A 25,996-nucleotide genomic window follows, 5' to 3' on the forward strand; every position below is an offset into this window, starting at 1 on the left:
AAACCTGTGGCTGTGCCCGGCCACAAAGACTGTGCCCAGGAGCAGCCATGTGAGATCTGCGGTAAAACTCTGCCATCGGTGAAAGTTTAAAGCTTCTCCAACGATTGCATTCTGAGGCCAAGTTTGAATCACCGCATATGAAATGAAACAAGGCATTAATGTAGCCAACAAGTTTAGATGAATCCTTCTAGAGGAAGTTGTATTTAGGCTGATACTTGAATGATAAAGATCAGCTAATGCAAAAAAAAAAAAAAAAGGAAGCTGGAAAGGAAGAAGGCAGCCTGATATAAAGAAACATAAAAGTCATTCGAGTAGCTTCAATCAGGTTTCCACTGAGGGGTTATGAGGTGCTATACAGCGCTCCTTTGCCGGTTTCCTTTTCTTCCAGTGGGACCTGATATGTGAATCTCAGTCACTAAAATCAATGGCCAAATTCTTATTCATGGCTGGAATGCTGGTGGGAAGCATCATATTTGGTCATTTATCAGACAGGTGAGTGTCTCTGGATCAAGGGAGTATTTTGTTGAACCAACACATCATTCTTCCATGAAGACACACTTATTGTCGATTACACTGGCCTGGGGGCTTCTGTGGTCCCCAGGGATATAGAAACCCATGGGGGTTCACACTCAGTATAGCAGGTGCTGTCAGCTGTGATTGCCACATACAGGACACAGAAACAGCATCTCCGTCAGACATGGGAACATTTTCGGACAGGGTTTAGAGAGGAGGTGACACAGCATGTGGTTTAGGAGGTTGGGGAAAAGTTACCTATGGGAACAGAGAGGATGTATCATGACATAAGATTTGGGCTATTTGAAGACACAGATACGTAAAACGATGTCCCAGACTTTGGCCAGGAAGGCGTGTTCAGTGCCTCCTGGATGCTGTGAGCTGAATGCTTATGGATTTCCAGAACATGGTCACCATGTCCCTGTTTCCCAAGTGTGATGGGTAGGCATTCCTATTAAACTTGTTGTGTCCATAAAAATATGTCTTGATGGTATACAGAAAACATGTTTCCAGTGACCTTGATTTTTGTTTTTGCAAAAACAGCATTTTAAATGTAGTTTTCAACCATGTAATCAATCTAATGACAACTGCCGTCACCATTTGTAGTGTTAGAAATTGGAGAATCCTGTGACTGACAGTACCACTTCTGAGTTAAACAGACAATTGCCAGCACCAGGCATGTCTCCTCTGGGGGTTATGGAGAATTAAGGTTCCCCTTTCCACTTACCAACATGATGTCATCTGTTACGTCAGCTGGAAACTGTGAACTCTGAAGGTATGACAGTAAATGTAGCTTTTAATAGTGTTCCAAGTCAGAGTGTCCATTTCTAATGGTTCCATAACACAGAACCACCCGCTTACAGAAATAAAAATAAAACCATATCTCTGTGGCTGATTCATTTTTTGAAAAGAATTCCAAGATCATTCAGTTGGTAAAATACAGCCTTTTCAACAAATGGCTCCATGACAACTAGATATCCACATGCAAAATAATAAAGCTAGATCCTTACCTAAAGCCATAATAAATATTAACAAAAAATGGGTTAATGACTTAAATACAAGAGCTAAAACCATAAAACTCTAAAAAGAAAATGGGGGCAGTGAATCTATATGACTTTGGGTTTGGCAATGAATTCTTTGTTATGGCACCAAAAGCACGAGTGATGAAAAATATCTATAGACTGATCTTCATCAAAAATTAAAAACTTTTGCACCTCAAAGCACATTATCAAGAAAGTGAAATGATAACCTATGTAATGGGAGAAAATATTTTTGTAAATCATATATAAGCCATAAAAATAGGAAAACAGACCAATGGAATGGGTTTAGTATTCGGCATATATGAAGAACTACTCTAAAAAACAAAAAAGACAAAAAACCCGAATTTTAAATGAACAAAGGACTTGATTATACATTTCTTTAAAAAAGATGTACAAATGGTGCATAAGCACAGGAAAAAAAGTGTTCAACATCATGATATTGAAAACAATGTAAGTCAAAGCCATAGTGAGGTATACTTCATACCTACTAGAATGGCTATAATATAATAAAACAAGATGGTGGGTGCTCCTGAGTGGCTCAGTTGGTTAAGCCTCTACCTTCTGCTCAGATCATGATCCTGGGTCCTGGGATTGAGTCCTGTATTGGGCTCTCTTGCTCAGCGGGGAGCCTGCTTCTCTCTCTCCGGCTCCCCTGTACTTGTGTTCCCTCTCTTGCTATCTCTCTCTGTCATAAATAAATAAAATCTTTAAAACAACAACAACAACAACAAAACCAAGATGGAAAATATCATGCATTCACAAGGATGTAGAGAAATTGGAAGTCTGCTGACAGGAAGGTAAGATAGTACAGCCACTGTGAAAAATACTTTGGAAATTCTTTAAAAAGTTAAATGCAGAGAAACCATATGACCTAGCAATTCCATTGCTAGGTATAAAACCAGAAGAATTGAAAAAGTGACTCAAACAAATATTTACACAACAATGTCAATGCAGCATTATTCACAACAGCCAGAAAGCAGAAACAACCCGAGTAACCATCAATGGTTGAAGGGATAAAAGGGGTTGTGTACATCCAATGGAATGCTTTTCAGCCATAAAAAGAAATAAAGTTTTGGTCCATACTATAATACAGATGAACCATGAAAACTTTATGCAAAGCAAAATAAGACAGACAAAAGAGGACAGATACTGTATTCACTTCTATGAAATAACTAGAATAGGCAGATACATAGAGAAAAAGGTAGGTTAGAGACACCAGAGGATGGGGGAAAGAGGACTGGAACATTATTGCCTAATGGATACAGAGTTTCTGTTGAAGATTTTGAAAAGTTCTGGCAGTGGATAGTGGTTACACAACATTGTGAATCTAACTAATACCAGTAACTTATAACTTTAAAGTGGTGAAACTGGCAAATTATATTTTTTTACATATTATATTGCAATGAAAAAGGAACAAAATCAAGAGAATAAGACAAATCACAGGCCAGGAAAAAGAATACTTGCAAAAGATTTATCTATCCAAAATATAATCTTTTTTTTATTGTGTTATGTTAGTCACTACAGTACATCATTAGTTTTTTTTTTTTAAAGATTTTATTTATTTATTTGACAGAGAGAGATCACAAGTAGGCAGAGAGGCAGTCAGAGAGAGAGAGAGAGGGAAGCAGGCTCCCAGCTGAGCAGAGAGCCCGACGCGGAACTCGATCCCAGGACCCTGAGATCATGACCCGAGCCAAAGGCAGCGGCTTAACCCACTGAGCCACCCAGGTGCCCCTACATCATTAGTTTTTGATGTAGTGTTCCATGATTCATTGTTTGTGTATAACACCCAGTGCTCAATGCAATCCATGCCTCCTTAATACCCATCACCCAGCTCACCTATCCCCCGACCTCCTCCCTTCTAAAACCCTCAGTTTGTTTCCTGGAGTCCATAGTTTCTGATGGTTCAGCTCCCACTCCAATTTCTCCCCCTTCATTTTTCTCTTCCTTCTCCTAATGTCCTCCATGCTATTTCTTATGTTCCACAAGTAAGTGAACCATATGATAATTAACCTTGTTTGAATTATTTCACTCAGCATAATCTCCTCCAGTCCCATCCATGTTGGTGCAAATGGTGGGTATTCATCCTTTCTGAGGGAGGCATAATATTCTATTGTTCATATATACCACATCTTTATCCATTTGTCTGTTGAAGGTCATCTCAGCTCTCCAAAGTTTGTCTATTGTGGACATTGCTGCTATGAACACTGGGGTGCAGGTGCCCCTTCTTTTCACATCTGTATCTTTGGGGTAAATACCCAGTAGTGCAATTGCTGGGTCCTAGGGTAGCTCTATTTTTAGTTTTTTAAGGAATCTTCACACTGTTTTCCAAAATGGCTCCACCAATTTGCACTCTCACCAACAGTGTAAATGGATTCCCCTTTCTCCACAGCTTCTTCAACGTTTGTTGGAGCTTTGTTGTTTCTTGCCTTGTTGATTTTTGCCATTCTAACTGGTATATGGTGGTATCTCAATGTAGTTTCAGTTTGAATTTCCCTGATGGCTTATGATATGAACACTTTTTCATATGTCTGTTAGCCATTTGTAGGTCTTCTTTGGAGAAGTGTCTGCTCAAACCTTCTGCCCATTTTTTGACTTGATTATCTGTTTTTTGGGTGTTGAGTTTGAGAAGTTCTTTATAGATCTTGGATATCAGCCCTTTATCTGTAGTGTCATTTGCAAGTATCTTCTCCCATTCCATGGGTTTCCTCTTTGTTTTGTTGACTGTTTCCTTTGCTGTGCAGAAGCTTAGCTTTCTTAATAATTGTCAAACCTTGGAAGCAACCACCATTCCTTTCAGTAGGTGAATGCATAAATAAACCATAATACATCCAAACAATGCAATATTATTCTGTCCTAAAAGCAAATGAACAGTCTAGCTATGAGAAGACATGGAGGAGTCTTGGATGCATAAAATGAAGCGAAAGCCGATCTGAAAAGGCTACACGCTGCATGATTCCAACTCTGTGACATTTTGGAAAAGGAAAAACTGTAGAGGCAGTAAAAAGATGAGTGGTGGGCAGGGGAGAGAGAAATAAATAGGCACATTACAGAGGTTTAGCGCAGTAAAACTACTCTACAGGAGACTGTAGTGGTGGGTACCTGTTAGTATACATTTGTCAAAAACCATAGAATGTACAACACCAAGACTGTACCCCAATGTAAACTATGGACTTTTGGGGATAATGATGCATCAATGTAGGCTCAATTATATCAAATGTCTCACTTGGTGCAGGATATTGATGTGTAGGGAAGCTGTGTGTGCAATGGGACAAGATATATGGGAAATCTCTGTACTTTCTGCTCAATGTTGCAGCCAACTTAAAACTGCTCTAAAAATAGTCTATCATAAGGAATAACATGGAGGACATTAGGAGAAGGAACAGAAAGTTAATTGGGAGAAATCGGGGTGGGGGAGATGAACCATGAGAGACTGTGGACTCTGAGAAACAAACTGAGGGTTTTGGAGGGAAGGAGGTGGGGGGTTAGGTGAGCCTTGTGGTGGGTATTAAGGAGGGTATGTATTGCATGGAGCACTGGGCTTGGTGCATAAACAATGAATCTTGGAACACTAAAAAAATAAAATAAGATGGAAGAAAAAAAGAATTATAGCTTATACCCAAAAAATAGTCTATCTTTAAAAAAGAAATACAAAAAGTAGTTTAATAAAGAAAAGAAAAAATAAGAAAATGTGGATCACAAAGCCTAAAATGATAATTATCTGGCTTTTTACAGGAACTGTTTACTGCTTCCTGGTGTAACAGCACTCTGAGGCTCTTTGTTCATTCTCTCAAATCATTATTTCTCTCTGCTCTTCCCCTTCTATAACCCCTATTGATCTATCTTCACATAGTCTCTCTCCTGTGTCCACATGATTGCTAAATCCATCCAGGGAATTTTTCGTATTAGAAACTGCTTTTTCAGCTCTTGAATTTCAATAACTTTGGCTTACCTATATTGCCATCCCTATTAGAATGTCTCTTTCTAAGCTTTGCATTTCATAGGTTAAAATCATAGTTTATTTCTCTTTGAGAATAGTTATACAACCACTTTAAAATCCTTGTTGGTTAGTCCCAAATTTTGTCTACTTTCAGCAGAAATCCAAAAGATTTCCATTCCCTAGGGAATGGAGTTCCATTTTCTTCGTTCTTCACAAGCAGGATATTATGAATTATATCTTGAATATTATAAATATTAAGTTGTGAAGATTCTATTTTCCATTATTACTCACCAGTAATACTGATTCCTTTATTTTAGCAGATAATTTTCAAGCCTCGGACTGAACTAAAATCTATTTCCTTTCTTTTTGAAGATTTTATTTATTTATTTGACACAGAGAGATCTCAAGTAGACAGAGAGGCAGGCGGTGGGGGTGGGGGGGAGAAGCAGACTCCCCGCTGAGCAGAGAGCCCAATGAGGAGCTTGATCCCAGGACCCCAAGATCATGACCTGAGCCGAAGGCAGAGGCTTAACCCACTGAGCCACCCAGGGGCTCCTTTTTTTTTTTTTTAAGGTTTTTCCTTTTTTTAAAAAAAAGATTTTATTTATTTATTTGAGAGAAAAAGAGTTGGGGGAGAGAAGCAGACTCTTGCTGAGCAGAGATCCCAACATGGGGCATTATCCCAGGACACTGAGATCATGACCTGAGCCAAAGGTAGAGACTTAACCAACTGAGCCACCCAGGCACCACTAAAATCTATTTCTTATACAGAAGTTCCAACCTCAGTTCAGATCTTTGTCTGTAGTTGACCTGCTCTGAGCTTATTCTGCATGTACTTACTCTAGGGGCTATTTAGGGGATGTGTGGTAGACACAATTGAAGGATCCTCTCTTTGCCACTTTCCCTTGCTGGGACCCTCACTCCCTTTGATGTTCCGTTTCCCACCTTCTGTGACCTGGTTCCCCAGATCACAAAATGCATGCCATTCACTTCTCTCACTGTGTGGATTGCCCCTTATTCCAGGCTAATAGCTCTGGAAATAGGATCTTCCTTGTATTGGTCTCCATCTGCCCTCTTCGACAAGAGCAAACACTCCCCACCACAATCTACCTGCTTCTGTTCACTCTCAACTAAGCTCAGGTAGTTGCTTTTTGTGCTCTGTACATGTGTCTTTTCTGAAGGAGTGAAAGACAAGCAGTAGGGTTTAAGACCTTATTCCTATAACCTGAAATGTACCCATCAGAGCCTTTTAAGAGGATTATTATGATAGAATATTTTTAAAATATCATTCTTGATGCTCCATTGATAATTAAGTGGGAGAGCCAGAGTGGTGGTAGGGAAAGCATTTAAGAGGCTATCAAAATAATCCTTAGGAAAGATGACGGGAGTTTCAATTAGGAAGGTGTCTTGAAATGGTAACAAGTAGCTCTCTTTGGAACATACTTGGTAGGTAGATGCAACAGTTTCCTGATGGTTTCTGGTTTTTAAGAAGGAGGCTTTGGTGTGGCAAAGAGAAGATCAAGGATTGTATCTGTATCTTCAACCAGAGCAAATGGATACATGCTGATATCATTTATTGAGATGAAGGAAAATAGGAAATGAATCATATAAGAGTAGAAAGTTAAGACTTCTGTTTGGGGTGTAATAAATTGGAAGTGCCTATTAGTCATGCAGCAGGAGATTTCAAGTAGAGGAAAACAGTGCTGAGTATGGACTTGCTTGAAAACAGTCTGTCCCAAATATAACCCCTGGCCAAGATTACACTCATCTAATAAATACCCAAGCCGCCATCTTCCCATGACTGTCCCATTAAAGGGGAATATATGGCCAACCAAGGAGATTCTAAAGTTTTATTTATTTGAGAGAAATAAGTAGCAGGGGAGGGGCAGAGGGAGAGAGAGACAGAGAGAATCTCAGGCCGACTTCCTGCTGAGTAGGGAGCCCGCCAAGAGGCTTGATCTTAAGAACCTGAGATCATGAACTGAGCCAAAATCAAGTCGGACACTTAACCAACTGAGCCAGCCAGGCATCCTTAGAAACTACTTGTGTTTTTTAATACATGCATGCTAAAAAAAACTAGGAGTGATGGGTCACGTGGTTTGTAACTGCCATTCAGATGGTTCAACAGAAAAGAATGTGTGTGTGTGTGTGTGTGTGTGTGTACGTATTCACAAAGGCAAAGAAATACAGCAAATATAGCAAAATGCTCTCTAGTGGTGAATCCGCTTGAGATTTACAGCAGTGTTCATTGTAATATTCATTTAAACTTTCATATCTGACCATTTTCAAAATAAAGAGCTAAGAACAAGTCCACTCAAGTGGGAGCCACATACATCAGATATATATGTTTTAAATAAAATTGGTAAAAATGTATACGTAATTTTGTAACCTCTTTTTATGCATATGTTTACAGTTCTACATCATGTTTTCTTGTCCAATTAAAAAAAATTTTAGACAGAGTCTTGGGGGGAGGGGCAGAGGAAGAGGGAGAAAAAGAATCCTAAGCAAACTCCACACCCAGTGTAGAGCTTGACTTGGGGCTCAATCTCTTGACTCTGAGATCATGACCTGAGCCAAAACCAAGAGTGGGACATTTAACTGACTGAGTCACTCTGGCACTCCTCAAATAAAATATTTTTTCAAATAAAGTTGAGAAAACTATACCAAAAACGATATACACATACAAAACTTCTCTAGTTACATCATCAAACACAATTATTCTAACATTACTGTGTTAGCCAAGGTAGCTAGTTACAGTAAGAACCCTAGAACCAAAATTGGGATTTTAATAAAATCATGATTCTCACTGTCCTCACAGTGTGGTATGGGTCATATGCCCCCCCCCCCATCCTCTGAGCAGTGGCTCAGGGAACCAGTGTCTTCCATTGTGTGACTTTTTCATCTGCACCTTTTTTGTTTCCAGCCATGCTATGAAAGAGAATGAGCAGGACCCAAGTGGACCTTGTATGAACAGGCCTGGAAGTGGCCTTGGTCACTTCTCTCCACAATCCATGGTCAGAATGCAGACCTGTGACTCTAACTTAAATAGAAAGCCAGGAAGAGTCATCTTCCTCAGCATCTGGGAAAAAAATGGTGAACATACAACCAAATTGCACAATCAATAATTAATGAAACAATCATCTTTCTATTTTGCATGGCACAAATTGTTCTTCCTTTGACTATCAACCACAGACAGTTGAATTATACTCATTTCATGAGACAGTGTCCTCATTAGTTTGGCCATGAATTCCTTTCATGTTTGTATATATGTGTTTCATTTTTTTCCTTATGTCCCAATCCCATTTCCTTCTTCCCAACAGGGGTCATTATAATGCATTAGCTATATTTCTTTAAATTCATATGTGCTTTTTTCAAAATAAATGACATTGGTTTACATATATTTTAATTCACAGAGGTATGTAAATGTGTTTTTTAAAAGATTTTATGTATTTATTTGACAGAGAGAGAGATCACAAGTGGGCAGAGAGGCAGAGGGGTGGGCCCTGTTGAGCAGAGAGCCTGATGCGGGACTCAATCCCAGGACCCTGAGATCATGACCTGAGCTGGAGACAGAGGCTTAACCCACTGAGCCACCCGGGAACCCCTGTAAATGTGTTATTATCTTATACTTTCTCTTTTGTACCCATTGCTATGTTTTTTGAGCTACATGCATATTCCTATGTATACTTCTAGTTCATTCTTCTAATTGGTGCATGGTGCTCTACAGTGAAGATCCACGATGACGTTCCTCATGCATTTTTTGGTGATGGACAACCAGACTGTTACCAAATGCCTGCTGCTCTAAATATCACTGTATTTTAAAGATTTTTTATTTTGTTTATTTATTTGAGAGAGAGAGTGCGCACGAGCAGGGGAAGAGGGAGAAGCAGACTCCCTCCTGAGCAAGGAGCTGGACATGGGGCTTGATCCCAGGATCCTGGGATCGTGACCTGAGCAGAAAGCAGACACTTAATCAACTGAGCCACCCAGGCGCCCCTAGATATCACTACATGATATATCTTTAATACAGCTGCTTTTCATTTTGACTGACCAGACTTTCCAATAGTTGTCATTACATCGTTTCATTAACCATAACATTTCTTTACCTAGATTTTATTCCATTTCAAATGGAAATGCGAGTGTATGTAATATAAATACTCAGAATATAAAAGATTTAACACTATGTTATAATGGAAATATTCTGCAAGCATAGCAAGGATTTCAGGGTTTTTGTGCAATCCCACTGGTTGTCCATTCCCGGTCATACAGAACCAGCACAGGTGTCTCATCCACATTGTCCAGAGAAAGGTCCTCTCTCCCAGAAAACGGAAACACTGAATTCTCCTTCCTTTTTAAAAATACCTTCTTGGGGTGGCTCAGTTGGTTAAATGTCTGCCTTTGGCTCAGGTCATGATCCCGGAGTCTTGGGATCAAGCCCCACATCAGGCTCTCTGCTCAGCGGGGAGTCTGCTTCTCCCTCTCTCTCTGCCTGCCACTCTCCCGCTTGTGCTCTCTCTCTCTCTCAAATAAATAAATAAAATCTTTTAAAAAATAAATAAAATAAAAATACTTTCTTCTTCTCTGTTTCTTTACCCTCATCTTACCTAATCTTTTCCTCTGACAATTCACTCTGGACTAAGTTCTCTGAGTTGTGGCCCCCTTCTTACTTTAGAGAAACATGTTCTAGGCCTATAAAGCCAGACTGAGCAGAGATGGGCTCTAACGCAACCCATCAGCAAGTTTACTGTATTGTTTCCTGGATGTTCCTTTCGTATAGTGTGTTCATGACCTGCATGGTCCCAGAGTCCCAAGTATAGATTTAGATCTTGTCTTAGTGAGCTCAAGCTACCATAGTAAAACACCAGAGACCAGGGGGCTTAGACAACATAAATTTATTTTCTCAAATTCCAGAAGCTGTGAAGTCCAAGATCTAGGTGCAGAGAGATTTGGTTCCTGGTGAGAGCTGTCTTCCTGACTTCACGACAGCTGCCTTCTTGCTATAGCCTCACATGGCAGAAAGAGGACAGCAATCTCTCTTCTTATAAGGGCACTAACTCCATCATAAGAATCTCCCTCTCATGACCTCATAGAAACCTAATTAGCTACCACAAAGCACATCCCCAAATACCTTTTCACTGGGTATTAGGTCTTCAATATATGAACTGGGGTGGAGGCAGGGGATGCAACTCAGTCCATGGCAGCTCCCTTATGTTCTAGACACTCCACAGAGTCTAGTGTGTCATCTCTCTCAGTTAGTACAAGGGACCTTTGTGATGTGTTAAAATTTCCAGGATTGCAATCAGTCTCATATGGCTTCAGTGTGTCTCAAAGTTCTGGTAACAGACTGGGGAAGAAACTTTGTTACACTCAGTATCTATTTACAAACAGGAGGGTTACTTCTGGGATGATCTCCTGATGACTAGCTCTTGATTTTTTCAAGTTCCAAGGGCAAAGTTTCATTTATCATAACATGCACTAAATTTCAAAGTGTGCCTTCTTTTTGTTAATTTTCCCCACAGGTTGCTCTTATTCCCCCATCTAACCTGTTCCCGTTCCTCAGGTTTGGGAGGAAGCTAATTCTCAAGTGGTGTTTCCTCCAGCTGGCCGTTGCTGACACCTGCGCAGCCTTTGCGCCCACCTTTGTCATTTATTGTGTGCTACGCTTCCTGGCTGGCTGCTCTACCATGAGCATCATGACAAATAATATTATGCTGCGTAAGTAAACACGTGGCGTCTTTGACATTTTCCAAGCCTGGACTTTGACTTTGAGATTCCATCTTGGAATTCAAAATCCTGTTTGTGTTTTCTGTCAGTTGTAGAATGGACAGTGCCCCGATTCCAAGCCTTGGGAATAACTGTGGCAGTCTGCACGCCTTGCGTAGGACAGATGATCCTAGGAGGACTGGCTTTTGCCATTCGAGACTGGTACACCCTTCAGCTGGTGGTCTCTGTACCATTATTTGTCTCTTTTCTTTTCTCAAGGTAAAGGCTTTATTTTTCCCTTTGGCTTAGAGGATCCTGGGATGCAAGATACATGGAATCAGGTCCTAAGAATTCTGTTTGGTTCTTAGTTAAGAACTCGAGCACATGCTCTCTTAGTAAGGTTCCTATGCATACTTCAAGAAACTGAATGGGTAGAGTTGCCAGATAATTTCAAGGACACTCAGTTAAGTTTGAATTTCAGGTAAACAACAAAATCTTTTTGTATAATATTCCAAATATTGCATGGAGCATAGCTACATTAAAATTATTCACAGTTTATGTGAAATTTCTCCCTCTCTCTCTTTTTTAAAATATTTTATTTATTTATTTGACAGAGAGAGGTCACAAATAGGCAGAGAGGCAGGCAGAGAGAGAGAGGAAGGAAGCAGGCTCCCTGCTGAGCAGAGAGCCCGATATGGGGCTCCATCCCAGAACCCTGGGATCATGACCTGAGCCGAAGGTAGAGGCTTTAACCCACTGAGCCACCCAGGTACCCCGTGAAATTTCTCTTTATCTGAGAGTTCTGTATTTTTATTTCTCAGCATGATAGAATATAGGGTGTCTTATTCAAGTAAAATTTCAAATAAACAACAAATACTTTGCAGGATGAGTAGGTCCAAAACATCGCATGGGAGATGGTTATACTCAAGAATTACTCATAGTCACTGTTTATCTAAATTCAGATTTAACTAGACACACTATTTTCATTTGCCAAACCTGGAAATATTCCCCAGAATAAGAGTGAGGGGGCAATATGACTCCTGCTTTATATTGCCAGTAGTGAAAAAGTACTGCTGGAGAGGTCATCCTCCCAGTTTTCTAGTTATGGTAAAGGAGAACATAAGTTTGTGTTTCCTGGTTTAACAGAACAAGAGGTAGATATTAGATGGGAAAGGAGAGGCATTTCAGGACAAAGCATATGGACACATGAGCGACTTGGCTGCACCTCTGTCTTCTTTGATCAGGTGGCTTGTAGAGTCTGCTCGGTGGCTGGTTATCACCAACAAATTCGAGGAGGGCTTAAAGGCACTGAGAAAAGCTGCACACAGGAACGGAAGGAAGAATGCTGGAGAAGCCCTCACCGTGGAGGTGAATAGGAAGAGGAGTGGGTTATGGGGTATAGGAAACCTGTGACCTTGGTGTCTATAAGGTGAATAAAAGGTGGGGACACAGTTCTGGCTTCAGGTCCTCTTACCTCATTGTCCTGGTTCTCAGTGGCCATCCACGTTGTCTGAATTGATATAAAGAGAATATCCCGTTGCTGGGAACTGAACACAGATATTTTTACTCAACAAGAGCAGACAGCTCTTAGTGTTTATGATCATAAAGATTGTGTATTTGTTAAAGAAAGTAACACAAATGAAACCATTTCTTTCCATTCATATTCTGATGGCCTTTTTTGAGGATAGTAAGACCAGTAGAAGGGAGGCTTAGTGACCACGCAAAATAGAGCATGGCAACTTGGTCATACACTCTTTCACTCATGGTAGCTACCCCGTGCCTCCCTGGGCCCCTCAGTTCTCTCCAGGAAACACGGCATTGGTCACAATAGTCCACACCTCTGCTTTGTGGAGTTTACATTCTATTTATTACAAGTTCCAAGAGCATGACAAGTTCCAAAGAAGTCTCTCCTGCCAACCCTGGGCCTGGATGACAGTGTTTGTTGTGGATCATTAAGTAAACCATTTATCATATCATGAACATGTACATTATCTATCAAAAATTATAATGTGCTAGTCATGGTGCTTGATCCTAAATTGCAGTATGGGACGAAATTCCATTTTTATTAGTATTAGTATTTATTAGCTTAGTATTAATAAGAGAAAAATCAGGACATCTTAAAATTAACACATATTATGAGATCTGGCTTCTTAAACTTTTAACTGTATGATAACAGTGTTGTTAATTGTAAATACAATGATCTCTCAAACTTTTTTGTCTTGCATGACTAAAACTCTATACCCATTGAATAGCAATCTCCCATGTTCCTTCTCCCTGGTCCCTGGTAACCACCATTCTATTTATTGTTTTATTTATTTTAATATTTTATATACTTCATATACGTGGAATTGTGCAGTATTTTTCCTTCTGGGACTGCCTTATTTCATTTAACAAAACTTCCTTGAGATTCACCTGTTGTAGCATCTAGCAGGACTTCCTCTGTTTATGAGTGAATCAAATTCTGTTTTTATGTATGCGTCACATTTTCTTTACCCATTTATCCACTGGTGGACATTCAGTTGGTTTCCTTGGTTTGGCTATTGTGAATAGTGCTGCAGTGAACATATGTGTGCAAATGTATCAAGATCCTGTCTATAATTCTTTGGGGCTTAACTTTAACCTTTCTGTTTGCAATGGTAGGGGGATGGAAAGGATTCTCATAGAGACAAGGAACCATCATCTTCCCCTGTTTAATTGAAAAAGGAGAGGATTAGGGTCTTGACAGTCAAAGAGGAGCAATAAAACATGTTTGAAGACATGTTCAATGGCACATCTGAAGGATTTTTCTTAAAACCACTTTATGCGCGTGATGAATAGCGAGATTCTACCCCTGAAACTAATAATATGATATGTTAACTAACTTGAATTTAAATAAAATCTTTTTTAAAAAAAACCAGCTTTATGGAGGTATGACTAACATACAAAGAGCTGTACGTATTTAATATATACAAGTTGATGAATCTGATAAGTACACATCCAAACGTCGGCACCACAACCCATGCAATAAACATATCCATCATCGCCTGAAACTTTCTCCTGCCCTTTTTATTCATTATTTTTGTGATAACACTCAATACAAGACCTACTAATAGCAAATTCTCAATATATAGTATAGCACTGTAACTAGAGACACTATGCTATACAGTGGATCCTTAGAACTGATCTCACATCAGTGAAACTTTGTACCCTTTGACAAGTATTTCCCGGTTTTCCACACCCCCAGCATCTGGAAAATACTATTCTGTTCTCTGCTTCTTTGTTTCAGATCTTACATCTTAGTCTTTAACCCTTTGTGAGTTGATTTTTGTATACAATGTAAGATGTTTCCGGTTTCAATCTTTTGCATGTCAGTATCTGTTTTCCACAACACCATTCATGGAAAACACTATTCTGTCCCCAGTGTGAATTCTTGGCACCACTGTCTGAGATCAAGGGACCGTGTTTGCTTAGTCTAATGCTATTCTGTTCCATTGGGCTATATGTTTGTTTTTATACTAGTACCATACTGTAGCTTTGTAATGTATTTTGACATCAAAACATGTGATTGCCTCTGGTTTTGTTTCTGTTCATAAGTTCTTTGGTTGTTAAGGGTCTTCTGTGTTTCCATATGAATTTTAGGATTGCTTTTTTTTCTTTTTTAAATTTAAATTCAATTAGCCCACATGCAGTACATCGTTAGTTTCAGATGTAGTAGTCAATAATTTATCAGTGCTTGCGTTTTCTTTCTTCTAGTGAGGAATAGCTGACAGACAACATTGCATTGGTTTCAGGTATACGGCATAGTGAGTCAACAACTCTACATTATACTATGCCCACAAGTGTAGCTGTTGCCCCATACAGTGCTAGCATCCCACCATTGGCTATAATCTCCATGCTGTACTTCTCTACTTCATGACTTATTCATCCCATAACTGGAAGCCTATACCTCCCACTCCACTTCATCAATTTTGCCCATCTCTTCACCTCCCACCTCTCTGACAACCACTGGTTTATTTTCTATATTTATTGATCTGTTTCTCCTTTTTGTTTTGTTTTTTAGATTCCAAACATAAGTGAAAATGCATGGTATTTGTCTTTGTCTGACTTATTTCATTTACCATAATATCCTCTAGGTCCATCCAGATTGCCACAAATAGCAAAATCTCATTCTATTTTTATGGCTGAGTAATATTCCATTAATATATATGTCATATACATACATATGAATTATGCACATACCACACCTTCTTTATCCATTCATCTATCAGTGGACATTACATCACTTCCATATCATGGCTATTGCAATAATGTTGCAATAAACACAGGGGCTTTCTTTGGGTAAATGTTTAGTAGTGGAATTACTGGATCACATGATATTTCTATTTTTAAAATTTTTAAAGATTTATTTATTTATTTTAGGGAAAGCGTGAACATGTGTGTGAGCCAGGGAGAGGTGGGGGCAGAGGAAGAGGGAGGGAAATCCTCAAGCAGACTTCCTGCTGAACATGGAGCCAAATGTGGGGCTTAATCCAGGGACCCTGAGATCATGACCTGAACTGAAATCAAGAGTCAGATGCTCAACTGACTGAGCCCCCATGGTGCCCCTCTATTTTTAATTTGTGAGGAACCGTCCATGCTGTTTCTGCACCAATTTACGTTTCCATCAACAGTGTTATATCCTCTTATTGAACTGCTCCCTTTATCATTAGGTAATGCCCTCTCTGTCTCTTGTTACAATCTTTTTTTAAAGTCTATTTTGTCTGACATAAGTATTGCTACCTGGCCCCCCTTTTTTTCTTTTTGCTTCCATTTGCATGGAATATCTTTTTCCATTCTTCCACTCTCAGTCTGTATGTTTCTTTCGGTCTGAGGTAAGTCTCTTGGAAGCAGCATATGGGGGGTGGGTCTTGTCTTTTATTTATTTATTTATTTATTTATTTATTTATGTTTGATCTTGTCTTTTTTAGTCCATTCTTCTACCATATGTCTTTTGATTGGAGCATTTAGATGATTTACACTTAAAGTAATTGTTGATCTAGATGTACTTATTGCCATTTTGTTTATTGTTTTCTGGTTGTTTTATTATCTTTCTCTGGTCCTTTCTTCTTCTTTTGTTCTCTTTTCCTGTAATAGATGACTTTCTTTAATGTTGTGATTGGCTTTCTTTCTCTTTATTTTTTGTGTATCTATTACAGGTTTTTGGTTTATGGTTTTCCTGAGGTTCATATATAGCATCCTAAATATATAGTAGTCTATATTAAGTTGATGACCACTTAAGTTTGGACACATTCTAAAAGAACTTCCTTTTTATTTCCTTCTCCACATTTTATGTATATATCACCATGTTTTACATCTAATTACTGTGTGAGCCCCCATAACTAATTCTTTTTAAAATTATGTTATGTTAGTAACCATACAGTATGTCATTAGTTTTTGATGTAGTGTTCCATGATTCGTTGTTGCATATGACACTTGGCACTGACACCCAGTGCCAATTCTTTACATGTAATTGATTTTACTACTTTTATCTTTTAACCTTCATACTAGCTTTGTAAGTAATTGTCCTCTACCTTTACTGTATGTTTGGTTTTACTCATGAAATTTTTTCCTTCCAGAATCTTCTCACCTCTAATTATGGTCTTTTCTTTTCCATGTAAAGAAGTCCCTTTAACACTTCTCACAAGGCCAGTTTATTGATGATGAACTTTTTAAAAAAGATTGATTATTTATTTATTTATTTATTTTATATAGAGAGCACATACACATGTGTGGTGGCTGATGCAGAAGGAGAGGGAGAGAAATCTTAAGCAGACTCTGTGCTAAGCACAGAGCCTCACACAGGCTCAATCTCGTGACCCTGAGATCACGATCTAAGCTGAAACCAAGAGTCAGATACTTAAACTAGGTGCCCCTGGTGCTGATGAACTTATAAAACTTGTTTGTCCGGGAAACTCCTTATCTCTCCTTCCCTTCTGAATGGTAATCTTGCTGGGTAGAGTATTCTTGGTTGTAGGGTGTTGTTTTTTTTTTTTTTTTTCCTCTTCAACACTTTGACTCTATCATGTCACTCCCCTCTGGCCTGCAAAGTTTCTACTGAAAAATCAGCTGATAGTCTTATGGGGTTTCCCCTGGTATGTAACTAGTAGCTTCTCTCTTGCTACTTTAAAAATTCTTTCTTTATCTTTAATCTCTGGCATTTTAATTATTGTGTCATTGTGTGGAACTCCTTGGGTTCGTCTTAATTGGGGCTCTCTTGCTTCCTTAACTTGGATATGTGTTTCTTTTCCAGGTTAGGGAGTTTCTCAGCAATTATTTCTTCAAATAAGTTTTTTTTGCCCCTTCCTCTCTTTTCTTCTTCTGGGGCCCCTATAATGTGAATGTTTGTTCACTTGGTGTTATTCAAGAGATCCCATAACCTATCTTCATTTTTAAAAAATTCTTTTTTATTGTTGCTTTCAGTGTGTTTTCCATTATCTTGTCTTCCAGATCACTGACATGTTCTCCTGCATCCTCTAATCTACTGTTCATTCCCTCTAGTGTCTTTTTCATTTCAGTTCTTATATTCTTTAGCTCTGATTAGTTCTTTTTATATATGTATATTTATATATATATTTTTTTCTTTGTCAAAGTTCTCACTGAATTCATCCACACTTCCCTCCAGTCTGATGAGCATCTTTATGACCACTACTTTGAACTTATCAGGTAGATTGGTTATCTCCATTTCCTTTAGTTCCTCTTCCGAGGTTTTGTCTTATTCTTTCATTTGGAGCATGTTCCTCTGTCTCCTCATTTTACTTGGATTTTTGTGCTTGTTTTTATGAATTAGGTGGAACACCTACTTCTCCTAAACTTGAAGGAATCATCCTGTGTATGGTTATTGCCTGTGTAGACTCTCTGTGCCTGGTGACTTGCGCTGGATGGCTAGAGCTGTGGCTGGTGTGGGCTAGGGACCCTAGGGCACTCTGTGGGTTGTCCTTGGTGGGTTGCCTGGTGCTAAAGTGGGAATGGGCCAGGGTGTCCCAGGGCTCTCCATGCAGAGGGCTCCCTGTAAGGACAGCTGAGCTGAAGTGAATGCAAGCCTGGGGTTCCTGGGACTCTCCATGCAGAAGACGCCCTAGCAGGATAGCTGAATCTTAAGCAGTGACAAGCTAGGGTATTCTCTGGTCTCTCTGCACAGAGAACCTTGCTTCTCTGTGTGAGCTCTGAAGCTGAAGTGCGTGCAGGCTAGGGAGTCCCAGGACACTCTGTGCAGGAGACACTGTGGCAGGCCGGTGGGAGCTGAGGTGGGTTCAGTCCAGATAAGAGGTGGTCCAGGGAAGTTCACTCAGGAGATGCCCTGGAAAATCATTTGGGACAAAGGTGTGTTTAGAGTGGGAGGTCCTGGGGTGCTCTACACTGGAGATTCCCTGGTAAGTCATCTGGAAACAGAGTGGTGCTGGCCTGGAGGGTTCAAAGTGCTTTGCACCTGTGTCATATAGATGAGACAGCTGGAGCAATAATGAGTGTTGACAGAGGTGTCTTGGTGTGCACCACACTGGGCCACCTTGGTGGGATAACAGGCTGGTGTGGGATAGGGGTCCAGGGCTTACTGAGACAGTAGACTGGTGAAGCTGCCTGGACCCTGCTCCCATCTGCACTATCAAGGTTGTAAGGAAATGTAAACCCTGGTGCTTGCCAACTCCTCTGACCTGGAAAGAGTTCCAGCAGCTCCCCTGCCATTTGGCAGAGTTGTAAGGCTTAACCTTTTACATTTCATATGCTCTTTTAAACTGGCTTTTTTTTTTCTGTGCCCCAGGGCAGACAAGTCTGCTCATAGTCCCACTGCAGTTTGCAGTGTCTGAGATGGGAACTCCCTTTGTTATCGTGTCTCCATTTCTCTTGCCATTCTCTGTGTGGTCTATCTTTTCTTATGCAGAAGCTGTTCAGTCATCCCTCAGATCTTCTCCAGGATTAATTGCTCTATAAAGAGATATAGATCGGTGTGTTCTATGAGGGAGGTGAGTTCAGGGTCTTCCTATGTTGCCATCCTGGACTACTCAGGATTGGTTCTTTCTTTTTTGTTGTTGTTGTTCTTTTAAAAAATTATTTGATAATTCATTCTAAAGGATTTGATGCATTTTACAACATTCACATATGTGAATCACTTGTGAGGAAAACAGAAATCAAAATTTAAAAAACATTAAGACTGTATAAAGAATAACACTAGGGGCACCTGGGTGGCTCAGTGGGTTAAGCCTCTGCCTTCGGCTCAGGTCATGATCTCAGGGTCCTGGGATTGAGCCCCGCATCAGGCTCTCTGCTCAGTGGGGAGCCTGCTTCCCCCTCTCTCTGCCTGCCTCTCTGCCTACGTGTGATCTCTCTGTCAAATAAATAAATAAAATCTTAAAAAAAAAAGAATAACACTAACGCATAGACAAAAAGATTATATATATATATTCTCCACATGTATTTTGAATCCATCCAGCCATTTTTCAACTCCACTGCTACCTCTATAGTCTGCATCCTTCTTCCCTCTGGCCTAGTTTCTCTCCCACCTCCACTGTTGCTCCCTTCTCATCCCTTGCTCAGAAAGTAGCTAGAGTGGGGCACCTGAATGGCTCATTCCGTTAAGCATTCAACTCTTGGTTTTGGCTCAGGTCATGATCTCAAGGTCCTGAGATCGAGTCCTACTCAATCCCCATCAGGCTCTGTGCTCAGTGGGGAGTCTGCTGGAGATTCTCTCCCTCTGCCCCTCCCCCACTTGTGCATGCTCTCTCTCAAATAAATTAAATTTTTAGGGGAAAAAAAAAAAGGGAAACAGCCAGAGGATACTTTAGAAACATAAGCCTGATCCTCTAAACCACCTTCTCCTGCCTAACAACATCTATAGATTCTCTCTTGAATTTAGGATAAAAGTCAATGTCCCTACATATGACCCACTAAGCCTTTTGTGGTTTGGTGCTGACAACTTCTAGCAGCCATTGTTGATTTTGAGCTGTCAATTAACTATTTGTATTTCCTAATTGCAACCTAGTTTTCTTTTAGGGAATCACATCTTTATCTTTGGATAAAACAGTCTGGTGGAACCCTCAGTTTGGTGCCCTGTCTTTTCCTAGGCATGGGGCAAGCTTTTTTTTCTTTTCTTTTCTTTTCTTTCTTTCTTTTTTTTTTTTTTGCAAACATATCTTAAGAGCAAGGCCAATAGATGCTCTGAGAATGAGTTGATGGACAGAGGTAAAAGTTGGTTAAAGTTGATTGATCCAAAAGGCAAGTACCTAGACCTGGACATACCTACTACAAGACTCTTCTTCCTGGACTTCCTGCTCCTAGCACTTTGGAGATTCCTGAATCCCGCCTATTTGAAATCCTTTCCATCAATTCAGGATTGTTTTCTCTATTTCTGTAAAGAATGACATTTGGATTTTGATAGGGATTTTATTAAATCTATAGATCACTTTGGGTACTATGGGTATTTTAACAGTATTCTTTCAATCCATGAATATGGGATATCTTTCCATTTTTTATTTGTCTGCTTTAATTTGTTTCTTCAGTGTTTATAATTTTTAATATACAAGTTTTTCATCACTGGTTAAGTTTATTTCTAAAGACTCTATTACTTTTGAATTTATTGTAAACAGGATTTTTAAAAAATACCACACCCAGGGTGGAGCCCAGTGTAGGGCCTGAACTCACGATCCTCAGATCAAAACTTAAGCTGAGATCAGGAGTTGGATGCTTAACTGACTGAACCACCCAGTTGCCCTGAACAGGATTGTTTTCTTAATTTCATTTTCAGATAGTCTGTTGCTGGTGTCTAGAAATGCAACTGATTTTTGTATTTTGCTCTTGTGTCCTGAAACTGAATTCATGTATTGTTTCTAACAAAATTTGGAGGTGTCTTTAGGGTTTTCTGCATAAAAAATCATGTCCTCTGCCAACAGAGATAATCTTTTTTCTTCCTTTCTGATTTGAATGCCTTCTGTTTCTTTTTCTTATCTAATTGCTCTGGCTAGGACTTTCCAATCCTATGTTGAATTAAAGCATCATTCTTGTCTGGTTCCAGATCTTAGAGGAAAAGCTCTCAGTTTTCCACCATTGAGTATAATGTTAGCTGTGAGCTTTTCATATATGACCTTTAAGGTAAGTTCCTTATTTCTTGAAAGTTTTTAAAATCATGGATGTGGGTTGAATTGTGTCAGATGTTTTTTTACATCTATTGGGATGATCGTATGTTTTCTAACCTTCAATGTTTTCTAACCTTCATTCTGTTAAGGTGGTGTATCACATTTCTTAAACTTTGCATACGTTGAATTATCCTTGCATCCCAGGAATAAATCCCACTGAGTCATGTGTGCAGCGTGTGTGTGCTGTTGAAGTTGGTTTGCTAATACATTGCTGATGATTTTTTCACTTTTGTTCATTGGGGATATTGCCCTGTAGTTTTCTTTCCTTATGGTGTCTTTGTCTGACTTTGGTTTCAGAGTCATACTGCACTCATAAAACAAATCTGTTAGTGTTTCCTCTATTTTTTGGAAAAGATTGAGGAGGATCAGTGTTCATAACTTACATGTTTGGTAGAATTCACCATGAAGCCATCTGGTGTCAGACTTTTATTTCTGGGCTACATTTAAAAAAAAAATTCTAGTTAGTTGACATACAGTTTCAATATTGGTTTCAGGAGAAGAGTTCATTGGCTCATCATTTATATATAATACCCAGTGCTCATAATAACACATGTCTTCCTTAATACCCATTACCCATCCCTCCCATCTCCCAACCACCTCCCTCCATCAACCCTGTTCTCTATAGTTAAGAGTCTCATGATTTTTTCCCTCTCTCTCTCCTTTCTTCCTCCCAAATGTTCATCCATTTTGTTTCTTAAATTCCACAAAAGAGTGAAATCATATAGCATTTGTCTTTCTCTGATTGACTTATTTTCCTTAGCATAGTACACTTTAACTCCATCCATATCATTGCAAATGGCAAGAATTCATTATGTTGATGGCCAAGTAGTATTTCTACATATATATATACACACACACATACATACATATATACCACATCTTCCTTATCCATTCACCAGTTGATGGGCATTTGGGCTCTTTCCCTAGTTCGGCTGTTGTTGATAATGCTGCTATAAACATCAGGGGGCATGTACTCTTTTGAATGTGTATTTTTGTACCCTTTGGGTAAATACCTAGTAGTGCAATTGCTGGATCATAGGGTAATTCTATTTTTTTTTTTTAAAGATTTATTTATTTATTTATTTGACAGAGAGAGAGATCACAAGTAGACAGAGAGGCAGGCAGAGAGGAGGAAGCAGGCTCCCTGCTAAGCAGAGAGCTCGATGCGGGGCTCGATCCCAGGACCCCGAGATCATGACCTGAGCCGAAGGCAGAGGCTTAACCCACTGAGCCACCCAGGCGTCCCGGGTAATTCTATTCTTAGCTTTTTGAGGAACCACCATATTATTCTCCAGAGTGGCTGCAATAGTTTGCATTCCCACTAACAATGTAAGAGAATTCCCCTTTCTTCACATCCTTGCCAACACCTGGTTCTTGTTTTATTAATTTTAGTCATTCTGAGAGGTGTGAGTTGATATCTCATTGGGGTTTGGAAAATTGAAAATTTTCATTAGTTTTTGATGTAGTGTTCAATGATTCATCAGTTGCATGTAACACCCATGCTCCTCACAACATGTGGCCTCCTTAATACCCATCATCCCAGGGTATTTGTTCATTTGAAGAAGCAGTAGCATATTCCAGTCTTTAAAGTCTGCTTAGCAGGAAAAGCCCTTCACCAGTCACCATGGCTGGAGATTCTGGGTAAGCCAGTTAGCAGGGTTTATCAGTGGGTCTGCTCCTTGGGCCCATGGATTTGTGGACCTTTTGCCAGGGTCTGCAGGTGGATCCACTGCCAGCTTCATGAACAGGTGGGCCAGGTTGTGGGCTTGCTAAAGCCTCTTTGAAGTAAAGCAAGGGTGGAATGTGAATAGCGAGAGAAGGACATAGCCTGGATTGCAGATGTGCAGGAGCTGAAAACTACTTGAACGTAGTTACATTTGAAATGGGCCTTACAGGTTGAGGTAGAACTAGCCAGGTTTAAATCAAGCAGGGATAGGACTAAATTTCCAATTGAGAGCAGTCCAAATGGCGGCAGAGGGGCCAAGCCAGTGGTGTGCTAGTAAATGTTTAACACCTAACATTATAGGAGGGTGGAAAAAAGCCATAGATCTCAAATTTGTGGTGATTATCAATTTCTGTAGTATGAATACTACCACCATTGTCAATAAAAGCCACCAGCATCACGGTGATTGTTTTACAAACTATCTAAAAATTTAACGAAGGGCTTTTGTGTATTTGTACCTGCTAATTCCAGGACAACAATGGGCAGTTTCATGCTTTTCACCCCAACATGGTGTTATGATGGGCACAAATAGTTTTGTGTTTTTTTTTTTTTAACTAGCAAAGGACAATCAGAGAAAAAGAAAAGATGCATTTAAAAAAACAAAGATCCAGCAGGCTCCCATTTGAATATAGGCCTCCTCTTTCTTAATTAAGAATTTTACCAGGTACGAGGAGCTCCTTGACTTCCCATAAATGACATGACATCACCTCCCTAAATTCTTCCGGAAATACAACTCACATCTCTGCTCACCAAAAGTGAATGGCCAGTGTGAAATAACCCATCAGCATCTCCCAGACGTTTACTCTGATACTGGATATGATTTGAGGTCAGTCTCACAGGCATGGCAGCCCTCATCTGGCCCAAGTTTAAGGTATGCTTGGAACCCATCCTTAGAATACTGCCTATGACAATGACCTGTGTTCATGAGTTTCTGGTGTTAGTTGCAGGAAGGAGATGCTATCTCGACTCTTCTCTTCCAAAAGCATAAGGCCAGCATTTTGCTGCTTGAACTAGATCTGCAATTGAAAAAGACATTCTTAATCTGGTAGGTCCTCACTTAGATGACCTTACATTTCTCTAAATTCCCTTCCTCATGGAATTTTTCCAATGGACTTCATGGTATTGTTTCACTTGTAAAGGCAGGATGAGAATTAAGTCAATATTATTGGAATAATTAGTAAGTAAGTATTTGAGGTTTGCTGGATATAATTCCATCTACATATTTATAACCTAATGTATGGCTAGAATGTCTTCATGAAAAGGTGCTATTATTTTTCTCTATTTGTTTCTTCTCCCCCTCCGTCTCCTCCTCCTCCTCTCCTCCTTCTTCTTCATGACAGAGAGATTGGGGTTTAGAAATACTTAATAACCTTCTGCAAGGTATACACCTAGCATGCTGCAGGGCCATTAAGCAACTCCAGATTATAACCAACTTGGGTATGAGTTATTCTACATCAAGATGCCACCCTGGTTTCATCCTCAGATTTAATTCTAGGCATCACCTTCATGGAAGCACAATATGCCAGGAATTTCCTCAAAGATACTGAATGAAGAACCAAAACAAAGGCTCTCAGGAAATGTCATTTTTCCTGAGGTAAACAGGATGCAAAGCATCTTTGCAAAGGATGGCTGGCTGAGAACCAAACTTAACGTCCAGGTCTTTCATGCCCATCTAGCATAAATGGAGCTTTGGACCTTAATCCAAGTAACTCACATTTGATTCCCTTCCTGATCTGAATATCTAACATACACACCCTTTCTGATGCCCGACAGCCCACTCAGATCTTGTGTTTAAAAAGTCCTTTATTTTCCCGAGGCTCCTTTAACTCCCTAATTCACCTTTCACATGTCAGTGTCTTTTTGAGGTCTTGATTTCCTCCTAAATATAACAGCAAGTGATCTAGCTTATCCTCTGTAGGGGGCCTCCTAATGCTCACATTGTGTGACAACTGAACAGTTTCTTGTGGTGGTTGTTGTTGAAGGTTTTGAGATCCAGCATGCAGGAGGAGCTGGAGATAGCACAAGAAAAACCTTCCGTGCCTGACTTGTTCCGCACGCCCATCCTGCGCAAAAGGATCTGTTTATTGTCCTTCGTGAGGTAGGTTTCACACTGTGCATGAAGAATATCAAAATAGTGGAGACATGAATCTATTCCTATCAAAGGATACAACAGGCTGTAGGGACAGATTTGGAGATAAAATGAGGAAGCCAAAGATAATTGTGTTTTTTAGTTACAGAAAGACTGACCCAGAACTAATTGTGCAATGAGTTTTGTTATTAGGTCAACTTATCAGTGGAAATGAAAGCTGTGAACTTCAATCACAGTAGAGATTTTAGCTTTAAGTTTGTTCACTTATTAGTTTCCATGTCAACGGAGATAAAATCACAAAGAGTTGGGATACCTGGCTGGCTCAGTCAGAAGAGCATGTGACTCTTGATTTCAGGGTTGTGAGTTTGAGCCCCACACTGGGTGTAGAGATCACTTAAATAAACTTAAAAAAAAATTCTTAAGTGCACCAATGTATATAGCTTGATGGATATTTGCATATGTAAATGTGTAACCATCACTCAAATTAGGATATAGAAAAAAACTCTAAAACCCTTGAGGGCCTCACTATTCTTTCTTTTTTTTTAAAGATTTTATTTATTTATTTGACAGACAGAGATCACAAGTAGGCAGAGAGGCAGGCAGAGAGAGAGAGGAGGAAGCAGACTTCCCGCTGTGCAGAGAGCCCTATGTGGAGCTTGATCCCGGGACTCTGGGATCATGACCTGAGCCAAAGGCAGAGGCTTTAACCCACTGAGCCACCCAGGCACCCCAGTATTCTTTCTTTTTAAAAAAAAAAAAAAAGATTTTATTTATTTATTTATTTATTTGAGAGAGAGAGAGAGAGAATACAAACAGGGTGAGGGGTAGAAGGAGAAGCAGACTCCC

At 39.7% G+C, this 25,996-nt stretch overlaps 1 protein-coding gene across 2 annotated transcripts in view; it reads left to right on the top strand.

Moving 5' to 3' along the window:
- LOC116880325 (solute carrier family 22 member 9-like) overlaps nucleotides 1-25,996 on the top strand; it is a 32,362-nt gene that overhangs the window by 1,014 nt on the left and 5,352 nt on the right. Inside the window, exons 3-7 of one of the 2 annotated variants that reach the window (XM_032879297.1) lie at nucleotides 389-492; nucleotides 11,054-11,208; nucleotides 11,307-11,475; nucleotides 12,441-12,564; nucleotides 25,044-25,159. In XM_032879297.1, the coding sequence (XP_032735188.1) occupies nucleotides 389-492; nucleotides 11,054-11,208; nucleotides 11,307-11,475; nucleotides 12,441-12,564; nucleotides 25,044-25,159 (668 nt within the window). The remainder of the gene's footprint in view (nucleotides 1-388; nucleotides 493-11,053; nucleotides 11,209-11,306; nucleotides 11,476-12,440; nucleotides 12,565-25,043; nucleotides 25,160-25,996) is intronic. The other variant, XM_032879298.1, reaches the window with a different exon arrangement.

This window comes from Lontra canadensis, unplaced genomic scaffold (assembly GCF_010015895.1).
Source record: "Lontra canadensis isolate GAN:19392208 unplaced genomic scaffold, GSC_riverotter_1.0 scaffold66, whole genome shotgun sequence".
Lineage (NCBI taxonomy): Eukaryota > Metazoa > Chordata > Mammalia > Carnivora > Mustelidae > Lontra > Lontra canadensis.